Source organism: Anastrepha ludens, chromosome 5, assembly GCF_028408465.1.
Source record: "Anastrepha ludens isolate Willacy chromosome 5, idAnaLude1.1, whole genome shotgun sequence".
Lineage (NCBI taxonomy): Eukaryota > Metazoa > Arthropoda > Insecta > Diptera > Tephritidae > Anastrepha > Anastrepha ludens.
In genome coordinates, this window is record NC_071501.1 from 59,763,034 (window position 1) to 59,779,220 (window position 16,187).

The following is a 16,187-nucleotide window of genomic DNA, read 5'->3' on the forward strand; positions in this document are numbered from 1 at the left end:
GCTTGAACCATATGTAGAAGAATCGTCCTGGCCACTCCCAAGTGAATGGCGATCAGTAACTTTCCCCACTTGCGTGGACTTCTACACATGGAACCATCCTCCACATTTGACACATCAGTATACATAAAACTTCCACTAACAGAGGCACACATAAACAACACATCAAGCGAACAAAATATTAAGTCATGGTTCGATGTGAAAAGCATTTGGTCAAATTTGAGAGTGGGGCGAGTACTATACATAATAACGAGGTCTAACAGGCTAGGGCTCGCATTGTTGGTATGTCTTCTTTATACTGTTCTGTTAACTACAGCAAGACCTGCAGCTTATACATGGTTAAGTAGCTTAAAAGCATAACTGGGTTGCATTAAAGTCACCACATTCAGTTCGCCTAATGCAAGCGTGTACGATGAATTTCAAACTTAAGAGTCGCTGCTAAATAGGCGTATCCTTTTCGCAACATGCGTTGTGTACTTTGTTAGCTTTGTGAGAAATTTAGATAGCGTCCGTTGTTTTTCCAAATTAGTTCCTCGTATGAAAAACGATTTGAAGCAGTGTTTCTATACATCCACCCTAAAACCCTAAAGGTCGAAAAATGTCACGTGCATCTGTAGTAAAATATTTGAAGAAGTCGAAGACTCTCAAAGCAAGATCAGAAAATCATTGACTTATTTGTGACAAAGCCGAACTTATAGTTGGAGTACATTGCGAGCACAAAAACCACTGCTCCCATTATCACTCATTGAAAAAAGACTGGCATGGGTTAAGGCAAATTCAGAACGGAAATGGTCGAACGGAATATTCACGGATGAATCTTCCTTTTGGGCGAATAGTTGCATACGTCGGTCGTGGTATACTGCTGATAATTGACAACTTCAACGAACTTGCAAAGCATCCAGTTAAGGTTCATGTTTGGGGCTGTTTTTCCGAAAAAGGATTTGTATGGTGAAGGTATGAATGGAAGAATGCCCGGTTCTACCTTCTCTAATATTGATGATTGTGTAGTAGTCGAGTCCGTCCTGAGTGTGAAATCTAACGCATAGTCTAGATGGCATTCATCCCAAATTTTTTAAATGTTTATTGCCTAAAATTTTACTATTATGTAACTTATGGAGGCGGCCGTACCCGAATGGGTTGGTGCGTGACTACTATTCGGAATTCAGAGAGAACGTAGGTTCGAGTCTCGGTGAAAGACTAAAATGAAGAAAAAGTTTTTTCTAATAGCGGTGGTCCCTCCGAGTGTAGTTCTGCCATGAAAAATCTTCTCATAAAAAATATCTGCCGTTCGGACTCGGCTTGCAACTGTAGGACCCTCCATTTGTGGAACAACATCAAGCCGCACGTCACAAATAGGAGGAGGACCTCGACCAAATACCAAAAAGGGTGTACGCGATTTCTAGCAGTGAGGAAAAACAGACGTGGTTAGTTATATATTTATATAACTTTTATGTCTTAAACAACATTTTAACCACGTCTGTTTTTCCTCACTGCTAGAAGTCGCGTACACCCTTATTTGGTGTTTGGTCGAGCTCCTCCTCCTATTTGTGACAGCGCTAATTAGGGTATCGGATGACATTAGACTCAACATTGCCAATGATCGCGTAACTTTATAAACACTTCTAGATCATTCTAAAGCTGTGACATAGTATTGTGACATTCCTGTATGCAGATGATGCCCAGTTATATGTCAGCTGCCGTTTTGTATCCGTCAATAATTGTATTAATAATCTCAACACTGACTTAGATCACGCCAGCAAGTGGACCCATGACAGTAGGTTACTCTTAAGAACAAAAGAAAAAAAAAACACCGTGCATCCTTATTTAAAAAAAGACATTTAAACTTGACGACTGCAATGAAGTGAAACTAAACAATTCTGTTATAAAATTTGTTGACACTGCCAGAAATCTAGGAATAATTTTCAACAGAAAATTGTAATGTAGATATCGTAGCTGTTCTTGTAAAGAGATTAAAAAAAATGCATAAATAAATCGCATATTCAAAGAGTTCTTACGCAAAACTAATTTTAAAAGGGTTTGTTTATTATTATTATTTCAATGCAGTTTAATTTTTATTGATGAGGAATTTATGTATATTTTTCATAACAGATTTTCACACTTTTTAATTGAAACATGGTATATCTTACAGTTATTGGTGAGGCCCAATTAACTGAAGGACGCAGAAGAAGAAGTTCTCGCGACTACAAGTGACCATTGTCTTGCGCCTCGGCTACTGATTTAAACGTATGCGACGATGGCGATATGGATATAAGCGAATTTGGAGTTAACGTACTCGACAGCAAAAGTTGCTTTTTATTAGCCGAGGCGCAGAGTGAATTCTCAATGCATGATTTTGTTGATGATGTTAATCTTAGCGAGAAAAATGTTGACCGTAAGGATGAAGGGGAATGCAAAAAAACTGTGGTTGCTGTGAGCGCAGATAAATATAAGTATACAACTGCTATTGGTGTTAATGAACACAAAAAGTGTAAAAACTTATTACCATCAACTGGGAATGCTGTAGCTATGGAATCTTCATGGAAGCCTTCAGAACCCTTACTAGCTTATAATACTGACATGGGCGCAGAAGCTGAAAATGTTTTGATACCTGAAATTTCTCGTACGAATTCCGTGGATTGTAGCAACTTCGCAGATTTCAATGAATTTAATTTGTGTTTGAATAATATACTTAATTATGATGATGATGATGTTATCACTCAGTCTTTATCGCCTATAACGATAATCCCTACAGACAACATGATCCACACGGGCGCAATGAGTTGTTCCTCAAGTCCAAAACTTTGTAGAAGCACACAAGACTCCGCTGACAGTTGGAACCAACGTCTTACGCCCAGAAGTGGAGACCAGCTACCGAACATTTTTGATATCGTTCAATTAAGTGAAGGCATGGATTTGCAAACTTTCCAATCAGACGAGAAAATACAACCACAGTCCTTTAGTACTGAGAGTGAATCGCACATAGTGCCAGCAGCAGGATTAACAAAAGATAAATTTGGTGGATATCAAGAACGCCAAATAACATAAAGTGCTACATATTAACAATTAAGATTATCATGCATTTGCCTGGAAGAAAATGTTTACAGTTATATGTATATATAAATAACATCATTGTGGCAATAAACTATTTATTATAATAATTAATGTAAATATAGTATATCCTTATTGATTATATCGTATTTTTGTAACATAATCGCTATTTGAAGCTACATATATGTTTAAAACTACATAAGTATGCAAAAAGCGTAAAGCACTATTTTTTTATTAATATGTAAAGCAAAGAACATTAAAAAATAAACGATTTCGCGCTATAAAATTAATTTCTGTAAAGGTGGCCAACATGTATTTGTGCGTGGCTCCAATTCACGGGGTTCTTAAGGGCATTAAACACCAAAATAGATAAAGTTTATTTTACTTGCGGCCGACCCTCGGCAGGAAATAGCAAAAAAGCTTTTTATAAAAACCATCTGCCATTCGTCGGTGCGACTTAAACTGCAGGCTCCACAATTTGCGGAACAACATAAAGACGCGCACCATGAATTGAAAATTAAGCACATAAGCATCTAACGGAGGATGTATGTATGCACCGATTATATATAAGTTTTATCAATTGAAAAATATTAAAATTCAATTATTTGGAATAATTTGGTCTTATTACGTATATTTCTAGTCACATTGTTTTAAATAAGATAACATTGATTAGAATAACATAAATTTGAAATTAATGAAATGAGGTTTCATAATTTTTTTAGAAACAACTTTAGAATGTGTAGATATGTACATAGTTTTTCTTAGTAATATTGAACAATAATAAACAATTTGAATACAGTTGTGAACATAATTTAACAGCAGTAGCAATGCAATCACTTTATATTATATCTCTTGTGTAAGAAAAGTAAGGGTTTCCATATTTGTAAAAATGCGTTTGCTATCCAACTTATTTGAATCTTGCATTATCCTTTCTTTTTGTGTCATCCATTTCAGATGTTGCCAGCAAGCAATGAAGATTAAATGTGTGGAAATGCAATTATGGTCGTCTTCGATTCGCCACGAGTGGCGAACAGATGAAGCAACTGGCATAAACATACGTTGGCACACTAGAAAAGAGCTACCAAAAATTATATTTGTTTGGAAGCTCTTAATGAGTAATATTTAGTAGTGAGATTTGTGTAATATGTGAAAGAAGAGTTCGCAGCATTGAATATAATGAGTTATACCAGTTTTATGAGGTATAACCATACACGCCAGCAACGGATCTTGTTCGATAACGTTTTAGTTGCTTTCACATGCAAATATTTCGTCAATTGAGCGGAGCCCAAACATAACGAGCAGAGGAGTGACGAATTATATATCAAAACAGTTTCGCTTTCTAAAATTAACTCGTTTTATTTAATGAATCCCCGAAATAGTGCCTTTGTAGCCGTTTTCGAAAATCTCGAACATATTCGAAACAATTTTCTGTGTTGCAGATGCAACGGAACAAGTATTTTGAAATGATTTATCATGAGCTCTTTCTTATATTTATATGTTTCGGATCTTCAATGTGTCGACATCACCAATATCTTGAAAGAATCTTTTATTGAAGTTATTTCCCACCTCGGAGAGCTATAATACGTTATACATTTTGAAAAAAAAAAAAAAAGAAATGGTTCTGGATTAACAGTATTTAATGGGTCGTTCGTTTTCGGGTCGTTCCGGTAACGTAGACTCGACTGTGGTAAGAAACAGCTTTTGCAGGGATTTATTCTTTCTCGATATTACCTCTTTGTTTACCGGGCCCAAAGTACCCGAATGAGATGTTATTGGATTCCAATGTCAATATCTTATGATTTTAAACTCTGCAGTACACTCTTTAACATGCTTTTTTTTTGTGGTATACGGTACACTAGACAGGGCTAGTTTACTGGGGCGGCACCCCTTGGTCTGTATGAGCATTCGATATCATCATTTTCATCGGTCCACAGTGGTGGTGCCCAGCGTTGGCAGAGCTTACAACAGTGTTTTTTTTAACTCACATATGTATCTGTATTTCTGAGATAGTTTCGGATGAAAACCTAATGCTTTTTGAAATCTGCTTTATCCGCCGTAAATAGTAAAAGATATGTCAACAGAGGAGACAGATGTTGATATCGTGCAACACACGAACAATTAAGATATATGAATCAATACACACTTTTGCATTACTTAACAATTTTTCTTACCGCTTGCCGTTTTCAGTTCGTTTCCAATATTTTTTGAACAGAGATGTCAAATTTTTTACAGATTATAGACAATTGTCGATGTGCGTTTTTGTTTTTTGCTGTAAGTGCAGATACATATACGTTTTAAAACTAATACGGATAATATTTATAAGCGCAAATTAAATATAAATTTAATTTTTTTGTTTTTAAACAAGTCAAACAGTGGGGGTTGAAATATGCGTTGAAGTAAGAAAAATAATCCAAAAATTAATTGGCATATACAATGCTGTCACACGGTATGAAAACTGAAACTGACTCGTTGTCAACGTCGCAAATGGTTGTGTTAGCTTCACATACTATACACTATCTGTCGGTGAAAGTCGAATAGTTCCACAAGGCTCTTGTTTGCATCACTGATCTACAGGCATAAACCTTTCTTGCATTAGCTTATTGGATACTGGTGCGTGCTTTATTCTTTGTTTGTATTTGGTATTTAGCAAACAAAATCACTGCTTTTAAATAAATACATCATTTTTTGTTTTTAAAGATTTTTCACTTCATGTCGAAATTTTTGTTCAAATAATCGTATAGAAACTTATGTACAGTATAATAACTCGAAACATAAATAAAAACAAGCAATTTATATTTATATGAAAGTGCACATAATCAAATTCACATGTACATATGTTATATTTTATTTCTTGCAAATATACTTTAGGATATATTAAATGTATGCGTAAAATTATGAATAAAACATTATTTCTAGAAAGCGTTTAAATCTAGTAAGGGAAAACTTTGTAATGATTGTTGAAGATGCGAAATGTCTAACCAAAACCATATTACATGCATAAGAAAAAAAACAAAACAAAAAAAATATATATATATAGAAAAACAAGTATATAAATAGATGAAATGCAATATTATAAAACGGGATGATTATTATGTAATGAATAAATATTAGTAATTGAGACTTAACTTTAAAATATCACATTACTATAGGTATATTTATATACTTATGTATAATCAATAAAAAATAAGTACGATGGCATCAGATGTTAGTTTAAATGTGTTTTAACATAATAATCTTATACCACTATTTTGATTTGAGACAGCCGGAAGTTATATTGTAAATTAGTTTAAAATCTTTTATATATAAGTTAGGGGCCATAATTCTAAGCGACGTAATATGTGCATTACCGGTAAGAATATTTGCTTGAAAAATAAAAAAAGGATAGCAGTGGTAAAAAAATATTGAAAACATTATTCAAGAAAGATATTGGAAGCAGAAACAAATAACTTAAATAAAATCAAAGTGTCTTAAAAGAAAATTTAGAATTAAGTCCTATACACAATGTAATGAAATTTAAAAACTAAATATTTTATGGTAATTGCATCATATATTATGTTAAAAAATATGTTTACAAATTTAAAACAAAGATTACTATATAAATATAAATTTTACAAATTCATGAAAAAATCTACATAGTGATTATGCAAAACGAATAATTTCATATTTAAGTGCGTACACTATACTTTTTATTAATAACTCAAGAAAAACTCAAAATAAATATATTATTTAAAAACCTCGTTTTATTAAAGATGTTCAAAGTTGTGGATTGAGCATATAAGTGTAAAAATATGTGAGTGGGCACCTTTTTATTGCAAAAACATTGCCTCAAGAGATGGGGCTTGTTCGAGGTACACAATATATTGTACACGTAGCCCTCCTTCAACACGGTTTCGCTCTGGCACGATAAGAGAATTGCAAAAAACCTTTCTATAGTGCTGTACTTCTACAGCCGCGGTGAGGCTTGCCGTCTTAAGGATACAGTGTTGCCACTGAAAGTGTTGGGGAAGTTATTTCTTTTCATCTCCGTGGCCTGAAAATAAAAGTGTCTCACGCTGCTGGGGGTCAGTGTAGGCCGAGCCGCGATGTATTAAAGAATAACTTTTTAACATTAAATTTCAGTCTCAAGACATGTCCGAGAAAGATGAAAAATAACGTTCAAGAGGAAATTAATTTCTTTAGAACTAAAAAAACAAATCGTCATTTGAAAGGAGAAAAAGCATCTCACATTGGGGAAACCCTTAATTTGAATGAAGCAACAGTCCGGAAATGCCAAGAAAAATTAAAAAGAAATAAGAAGTGTAGTTGCCGCAGGATATTAACATGCAAAACGTACAACTCGCCCCCGGCCGTCAATAATTGATAAAATGGAAAAGGATTGATGATTGCTGTAAAAAAAAATTCATTAGATGGCAATATCATCAAACAAAAAGCTCTAAAAATTTAAAAACATATTAAAGAACAAGCAGAATCCTCGGTCAATGCAGATTTTGTGGCAAGTAAAGGTTGGTTTGCCGTCGTAGCCGAATGTTTCGTGAGTGACTACCATTGGGAATTCAGGGTACGTTGTTTCGAATCTCAGTGAAGCACCAAAATAAAGAAACAAACAGCGGTCTTCACTCGGCGGACAATGGCAAACCTCCGAGAGTATTTCGGCCAAGAAAAAGCTCCTCATAAAAAATATCTGCCGTTCGGAGTCGGCTTAAAACTGTAGGTCCCTCCATTTATGAAACAACATCAAGACGCACGACACAAATAGGAGGAGGAGCTTGGTCAAACACCCAAAAAGGTTGTAAGCACCAATTAAATGCAATTCATAGCATAAGACTCTGCGTCGGCTTTTCATAAAGCCACTAGAAAAAAACAAAAATTAAAAACAGGGAAGGGCAAGGATACACAGCAGATCAAGTTTTCAATGCCGACGAAACTGTACTTTGGTGGAAAAAAATGCCCAGTAGACCCTTTATATCGAAATAGAAAAAAACAGCACCCGGATTTAAGGTGTCTAAAGATCGTCTAACGCTCCCTTTGTGCAGTAATGCACCGGGGAATTTTATGATAAAACCCTTGCTAGTTTATAAATCTTTGAATGCTCGTGAACTTAAAGGCGTAAATAAAAACACCTTACCGGTATATTGGAAAGTAGATCCAAAAGCTTGGGTAACTGGAAATTTATTTAAAGATTGGTTTTTAAATTATTTTGTGCCAGACGTTGGACGTTATTCAGTGAATAATTTGAGCTTCAAGGTGCTATTACTATTAGATAATGCTCTATGTCACCCACAAGATTTGAATCATTCTAACGCCAAAATACTGTTCCTACATCGGAGGCGAAGGCTCTGTGGATATGGCTTTTGAGGACGTTTAAGATTTGTTGGTGGAAGGAGGAGTTGACGAAGCGGATTTTATGGAAATGGCATCCGAAGCTGTAAATCAAATCGATTCTGAGAAAATTAAAAAAAGGCCTAAGCTTAGCTGAAAATCTCGAATCATTTTTTTTTGATTGCAGACCCTTCTGCTGAAAGAAGCCGAAAACCCAAAAAGAGCTGCAAAACTATATAGCTCCATATCGATAATTTTACAATGTTCAGGTAAAAACCAACAACCAAAGTACAGTTACAAATTTTTTAAGAGAGAAGAATGGGCAAGAACTTTTAATGAAGAAAAAAGTTCTGAAAGTGAAGGCGATATACGATAAACGAAGGACTCAGAAAGTCCTTTGGACACCTCGCCATTCAATTTCCAAACTCTTAGCTGTTGTTTACCGGTCACTGGACGATCGGCACACACGCGAAAAAGCAAGGGTTACCATTTAACCCCCATTGCAGAAGCTGTGTGGACCTTTCAGAGAAGCAGACTGTAGAGCACTTTCTCTGTTGTTGTTGTTGTAGCAGTAACACAAGACCCGTCAGTGTAGGGTATATCACCGGTCGTCTTCTAGCTCATCTAAAGGTAGGCCCAGGAAACATGCTGTTTCGACAGGTTGGGTCCAGAGGGAGAGGGGTGATGAGTAGGTTTTAAGGGAAATGTGAAAAGGTGGTTAGTGTCAATTCTGGATAAGTAGGAGTTTAATCTGCTACAATATCCAGAACGTAATTGTGTCAGTGTTACACATGTCTCACGGGGAAGCTGGAGCTCTTCATCTGCTATAGGTGGTGGTTGGACTCCGATTACGGCATTCACAGGACGGGAGCTTAAGAAGGTGGTAACGGTCTCCCGATGAATGTCGTTTAATGTCTGTCTAAACACTGTCTTGTCCGGTAAATGTCTGTTAGTTTTGTCCTAGATCTCGTCGGCGTAGTTTAATAGGTGTCTCCTGACGTGTCTGGGAGGCGGCTCTAGCTCAAGCAGGTGTCTGCAAGGGTGAAACCTGCGGTAGAACTCTAACAGCAACTTCTTGCTGAGCAGTTTGTTGTGCTCCATTACAGGGAGCATCTGTGCCTCATTGTTAAGGTGTTGAACGGGGGACATCTGGAGGCAACCCGTCGCTGTCCGAATGGCAGTGTTTTGGCTTGTCTGGAACTTTATCCACTGCGTGCCACTGGACCAGACAGGCGCAGCATAGTTTAGAACCGGCCGGGCAATTGCCTCAAATGTCGATAGGAACAAATCTTTATATTTGCCCCAAGTGCTGCCGGCAAGCGATTTGAGGGCCTTGTTACGATTTTGGACTTTAGTGGCAATTACGGTTGTATGCGCTGTGAAGGAGAGCAAACTATCGGAGGTAACACCCAAAATTTGGGGATTGTTTACAGTCGGTATTGGTGTGTCATCGACTTTTACCTTGAGGGGCAGTTTGACCTCCTTTGTCCAGGTGGTAAAGAGGGTCGCCGTGGACTTAGTGGGGGAAAGTTGAAGATTCCTCGCTGTGAAAAAGCGAGAAAGGTCGTCGAGGTAGATGTTCATTTTTGAGCACAGCCCAACATCGTCATTGCCCGACGCCATTATCGTGCAGACTTCAGCATATGAGACCAGGGAGAGTCCCTCTGGTGGCTGGGGAGTTTCGATATATAGAAGTTGAACAGCAAGGGTGAAAGGACGACACCCTGCGGGACACCTTGCTTGAGTGACTACCGCTCAGATAGTTGGCGGACCACCAACCCTGGCGGGAGTGTCGACTGATAAATATCATCTAGTAGCATGGAATGGCTGACAGTGTCAAAAGCCTTTTTCAAGTCCAGGGGCGGTTTTTTTGGTTAAGCCCGCGGTTTATCTGGCGTTTATGAAGGTGAGTGCTGTGGTGGTAATATGCACTCTTCGGAAACCATACTTCAAGATTCCCCTTGGTTGGCGGGTTTCTCAGGTTTCAGTAGTGGGACCACTCTCCCTGCTATCTACTTGTCAGGGATAATGAGAGTGGCTAAGGACAGATTGAAAACCTTTGTAAGAAATCCTACTCCCAATGGTCCCAGGTGCATCAGCATCAGTGTGTTCAGTCCGTCAGGGCCAATGGCTTTTGATGATTTTGATTTGTTGATGGGCCCCCTGAATCTCACCATTGGAGAAAGTGAGTGGCGCACTATTGTTCGTCAGTTTGTGCAGCCTTCTGGTGACACGACGCTTGGCCACCTTATCGTTGTGCTTCGTCGGGTTCGACAGGGACCTTACGGTGGACCAAAGTTTACTTACACCAGTGGTAAAATTGTATTCAGGTGTTTAACCCATTTGGTGTAGGTGGTCGCGCTCGTTTGCTAAACTGGCTGCTTCGGCTGGGAAATTAGGACGTATGTCCTTAAGCCTTCCAGGGGGATGAAGCGAGCCAAAGCAGCTGTGAACACCTTGCGGAATGCGCGTTCTTGTGCGCGCACATCAGTGGGGATGGGAAGAGTGGCGAATGTGTCCTCGGTGAATTCCGCGAAGCCGGTCCAATTAGCTTTTTTAAAGTTAATATAGGATCAGTGGTTCGCGGAAACGAAGTCGGCAGGTCTCTCAATCGAGACAATAATGGGCAAGTGGTCTGATGCAAGCGATAGCATAGGTCGCCAGGTTATGCTATCTATCAGATCAGCGCTAGCTATTGTTATGTCAGCCGAGCTGCTGCAATTGTCCACTACCCTGGAGGAGGCGTCGTAGTTTACAGTGCTGAATGTCGAATCGTCTATCTGCTCTGCCAATAGAAGCCCCCTACGATCATTTGGTAGGCTTGAGTGCGCATTGAAGTCACCTACAACCAACCAATGGGTTTTTACCTGACAGCCATACCTTGAAATTCTAAGTAGCTGTCCCTGCGGTCAATGCCTTCATCGATGGAGCGATACTGCACTGTGTGGTGGACTATGAACGCTAGGCCACCACCGTTGTCTCCCTGTGATCATGTCTGTGCACGTTATAGCCAGTCCTAGTTATCAGGGAGGAGCTAGTGTGCAACTTGGTTTCTTGGACCGCAGCTATTGGGATTTCGTGTCGGCTCATAAAGTCAACTATCTCGTCTACCTTACTCGTAAGTCCGTCCCAGTTGAATTGAAGAAGCTTAAAGCATCTTGGTAAGGCTGTTGCCACACGGTGTGTGAACGACACGTGTGGTTCCCTACGTTGGGCCTGCTGTGCATTCCGCAGTTGTTGTTGCGGCCTGATGGTGGTGGGCGGAGGCGTCACGGATGGCGGTTGCGGGTTCAGAGCTCTGCAGCAGGGGGCAACGTAGTCAGATGTGCACTCACGGATGGTGCGCAGGCCGGAGCATCTCCGAAAGTGGTACCAGCCATTGCAAAAATTGCATTTGAATGATGCCAGGTTCTGAGGTATTCTGGTCTGACACATGGAACAGATTGTGCGGGGATCAAGAGCTGCTGGTTTGTCCACGGACTGGGGTTGGAGCAGGAGTGAAGGGGATGGGCTGTGTTGGGAGAGTTGCGTTGCACCGATAGGCTCCTTGCCATGGAGGTATGGGTTGGAAGTGCCGCCCTATCAGGGGGGTAGTAGCCGTTGAGGCGTCAAGCCGATACTTTTCTGATGTTCGGCATTAATTTTGCATAGATAGGAGTGTGGAATGAAGTATGAGTAGGAAAGTGAATACGTTAATAAAAGTAATTGAGTTTTGTATAAATATTTTCCTTAGTAACCGTTTCACGAAAACAAGCGCATATTCTCTACAAATTTGCATCGCATTTTATGCCATGGACCCACAGGGAACAAAAAAGGGCCTCCTGAGAAAACGGATGAAGGCTGGCAGACAGTTACTAAGAGGGGCAATCAAAAGAAGCCAAGCCAAGCAAAAGGAGCAAGTCGCGAACACAACACGCAAAACGAGAAGCTGTTGTGGCTAAATCCGCAAAAGGGGAAAGCTACGCAGATGTGCTGAAGGATCATAGGTCCGTCAGGAAAACGAAGGCTGCGGCCAAACTTTTGGAGTTTGGTAGAGGGGAGAAAGCCATGCAGAGCTCGTGCATCAGCTGAAAAGCACTGTGCTGGACTCGGCTTCCACCATGGATACTGCTCAGATAGCAACTTAAAGATTTTTCTGTGTCCCGAAGTTCCGTCTTCGTGCCAGAAACCATATTTACGGAGTCTACACATTGCTTTTATTGCTTCCTGTTGTATCTTAAAATCCAAGGGGAGCAAATTAAACATACCAGGTTGTACCAAAGGCTCTACGGCATTGCTGAAAAATCCTTAATGCGCGATTCGCCTTCAGTTAATCGTGTGTCTCCCAAATCTGCATCTTATCCAAGATTACTAGATATTTAACTTCATCGGAAAGACCAAGTGTCACACCTTTCAGTGTTGGAAGACTGAGTCCATCCAATTTACGTTTTCTCGTAAACAAGACTATGGTTGTTTCGTTCGGATTAACGGAAATACCTTGTCTCATGCACCAATCATCGATTTTGTCTAGAATCCTCTGCACTTTCGTGCAAAGCCTCCTTAGGGATTCATCCGATGTTAGCGCACAGACATCGTCCGCATATGCTTGGACATGAAAACCGAGTTCCTGCATCTCCGCTAGTAGAGAGTCTACGACCAAGGCAGCGGAGGCATCCTTGCTTGGCCCTGACGGTGATTAGGTCTCTTCAGCGGTTAACAGCTTCTCAGAGTGCATGGAATATATCCATTTTACAATGGATTGATTAACTCCGTGTCGTTCGGCAGAAGAACATATTGAGACGAAAGTAGCATTATCAAAAGCCCTCTCAATGTCCACGAACACGCCCATTGTGTATTCGTTAGCTTCCAGCCCAGCTTGAATCTTGCTAACAAGATCGTGTAAGGTTGATTCACATGATTTTCCACTCTGGTAAGCGTGTTGATTTCTACTAAGTGGACTTCTCGGCAATACTCCCACTTCAACATGTTTCTCCACCACTCGTTCTAGACTTTTCAACACAAACGATGTCAAACTGATTGGGCCACGGATACTTCCGGAGATACCTATACCGTATGGGCAAGGTAACCGATTCCAAGTGCATATATTGCGAAACGCTGAACACACGTTTTTTAGTTGTAACAGATGGCTCGCGGAAAGAAATGCTCTGAGGGAGCAGATTGGAGACATCACACCGAGCAACATAATCAGAAAATGCTCGAACGCGAGGACAGCTGGAACGCGGTAAACAAATATATCGAGGAGAACCAAAAAAAAAAGATTGACCTCGAAATAGTGCAACAAAGCGAAGCCGCACAGATAGAGACACAAGCAGACGAGCTTATAGCATGAAAGCTGGCTACAAATATGGTGGACCCAGATGTGGTGAATAGAATTGATCCTTTATGGATGCCGTTCTGGGCCCTCCCAAAGTAATATAGAAAGCAGTTCCGGGAAAGGCCACACCACACGAGGCAGTAGATGACGGTCGCTGTAAGTGCGAAGGCATTTTAAACCCTACCTCACCCACAAAATAAAAATATGTTATATGCATGTATATTTTATTATATTGTAAGCTTAGTTTCGCGTATCAGCAGATATCGACGTCCAGCACTCATGCCAGCGTTTGGTGTTCTTCTGGGAGGTCTGCGTTGATTAACTTTGCTGTCTAATGCTATCTTCGCCAGGCGTCCATTCGGCATTTTCGGACGTGACCTCTCCATGCGTTTCTTCGAGTTCGAACCCATCTCGTTATTTCGTATTTATCTTCCGGTCGTTTTGGTGTATCCAGCTATTGCACGTAGTGTTTTTATTTCAACCGTTGCCATGTTTTTTGCATTACAGCCCGGTCCGTCCTTGCCTCCGCAACATACGTGAGAATTGGTAGAATGCATGTCTTATAGATTCTTACTTTGATTTCGGTCCTCATATGCTTGCTTCTCCATACATCAGTTATCAGGCAGCCAGATAGCGATGCTGCTTTATTTTCCGGTTGCTTTACTTCTATTATTAGATCTCTATTGCTAGGGATTCTTAATCCGAGATAGGTAAATTCAAGAATCTGCTCTATCGGCTTGTTGTTGACTGCCAAATTGCATCTTATGGCTTCTTTGGATACAACCAAGCATTTGGTTTTTTCAGAAGAACTAAAATTTGAATAGTAGCCTCTGCGAAGACCTATTTTCCCGAAAACCTTGTTGCTCCTCGCACATCCGTGTTTTGATATTTTCGTTGCAATTATTTTTGTGAAGAGTTTTGACATTGAGAAGAGTAAGGAGATGCCTCGAGTTTAGTATTTGGTTCTTTTTTGTCGCATTTTTTGATTGCTGGGATAATACTCTGCCTCCAAGCTTCTGGTATGGTCGTTGACTCGCAAATTTTGTGGAATAGTCTGCATATTTCATTGCATAGTGTTGGTCCTCCATAATTGATTAACTCATTATTCATATTGTCAATTGTAGGTTTGTGGTTAGTAGGCTTTTTTTAAGTTTCGGAGCTAGTTTCACACCTTTTTCCCCTTCCATATATGTCATGTTCGATTTCTGAGGTGAAAGTCTCCCAGAAGTTCTCTTTTATTTTGCTGATTTTTGAATTAGCTCTGTTTCTGGTTACCGTATTCCTCATAAGTTATTTTGGATCTTCTGTATCGCTCATAGTCTCTCCTTGTTGTTGTTTTGTTGTTTTAATAGCATAGGTCTTCTTTCGAACATAGTCTCTCCTCTTCTCTTTCGCTAATAGCTTAACGACATTGCATTACCATTTTTTGTTGTGCCGATTGGCGTTGCTGGTATTAATTGTCCAGGTTCCGATTGTTTCATTTGCAGCAGAGATTATGTTTGTGTATATCTTGGCCCACGCTTTTTCAACATTTTCAGTGTTTGTAATTCAATTGTTTGATATTTTGTTGTTAAGTCGATTTTCATGTATGTATAGTTCTTTTGTGGATGCGTTTCTTAGTGATTCGATGTTAAATTTTTCCGTCATATTTTGTTCTTGCTTTTTTGTTATTATTTTAATTCTAGCCGGAGTTTTGCTAGTACTAAGTTATGATCTGTTTCCGTGTTAGCCGAACCTAACACTGGAACTTCTAAGATTTTCGATGGGTGTATTATTCTATTGGTGACAACATAATCAATGTTCGCTTTATCACTCTCGAGTTGTTGAAAGTGTACTTATGTTGACTTTTGTGAGGATAGTAGGCGTTATTAACCCTCAATTCATTTCTCATGCAGATTTTCAGCAGCATACTGCCATTTTCGTTTATCACATGTTCATTGTATTTGTTTTTAATGCCCCGAATAGTATCACTTCTAATTCGGGCATTGAAGTCACCCAGTAATATCACTTGATCATTTCTTGGTATCTGCTCAAGAAGTTATTGCAAATCGTGATAAAATTCTTCTTTCATTTCATCGGGTTTGCTGATGTCGGGTGCATATACAGATACAATATTCAGTGCTTCGACTGTCATCTTTACTTTAACAAGTCATATTCTATCATTAACTTAGTCTATATCATTTACTTTGTCAGTAAGACGTTCATGAATAAGTATACCCATCCCGAATGAAGCCCCTTCTTGTTTGCTGTTATCAAGGCAATTGGCTTAGAGGCGATGACCGCCAAAACTTGCGCAGAAATTAACACCAATTAATGGTGGTGACTATAAATTTTATTGAATAGGTATATTGCATATAATATGTAAATATTATAAGCTCGCACAATGCAGTTTGTTAGAATCGAATTGGTCACAGTTTATAAGTTTTGGCGATCACTCTTCCATTAGACACACTGTATACCATATACTTACTTCCATTTGCCTTAAATTTTGGAAAGGAAGAAGGCGACA

General features: G+C 39.4%; 1 protein-coding gene across 4 annotated transcripts in view; it reads left to right on the forward strand.

Moving 5' to 3' along the window:
* LOC128864910 (uncharacterized) overlaps positions 1 to 4,678 on the forward strand; it is a 43,927-nt gene extending 39,249 nt beyond the window's left edge. For 2 of the 4 annotated variants that reach the window (XM_054104670.1, XM_054104672.1), the window contains exon 6: positions 2,147 to 4,678. In XM_054104670.1, the coding sequence (XP_053960645.1) occupies positions 2,147 to 2,208 (62 nt within the window). In that variant the 3' untranslated portion in view covers positions 2,209 to 4,678. Of the gene's footprint in view, positions 1 to 2,106 lie in introns of all 4 variants that reach the window. The other 2 variants (XR_008454720.1, XM_054104673.1) reach the window with 2 other exon arrangements.
* Positions 4,679 to 16,187: the final 11,509 nt, after the last annotated feature.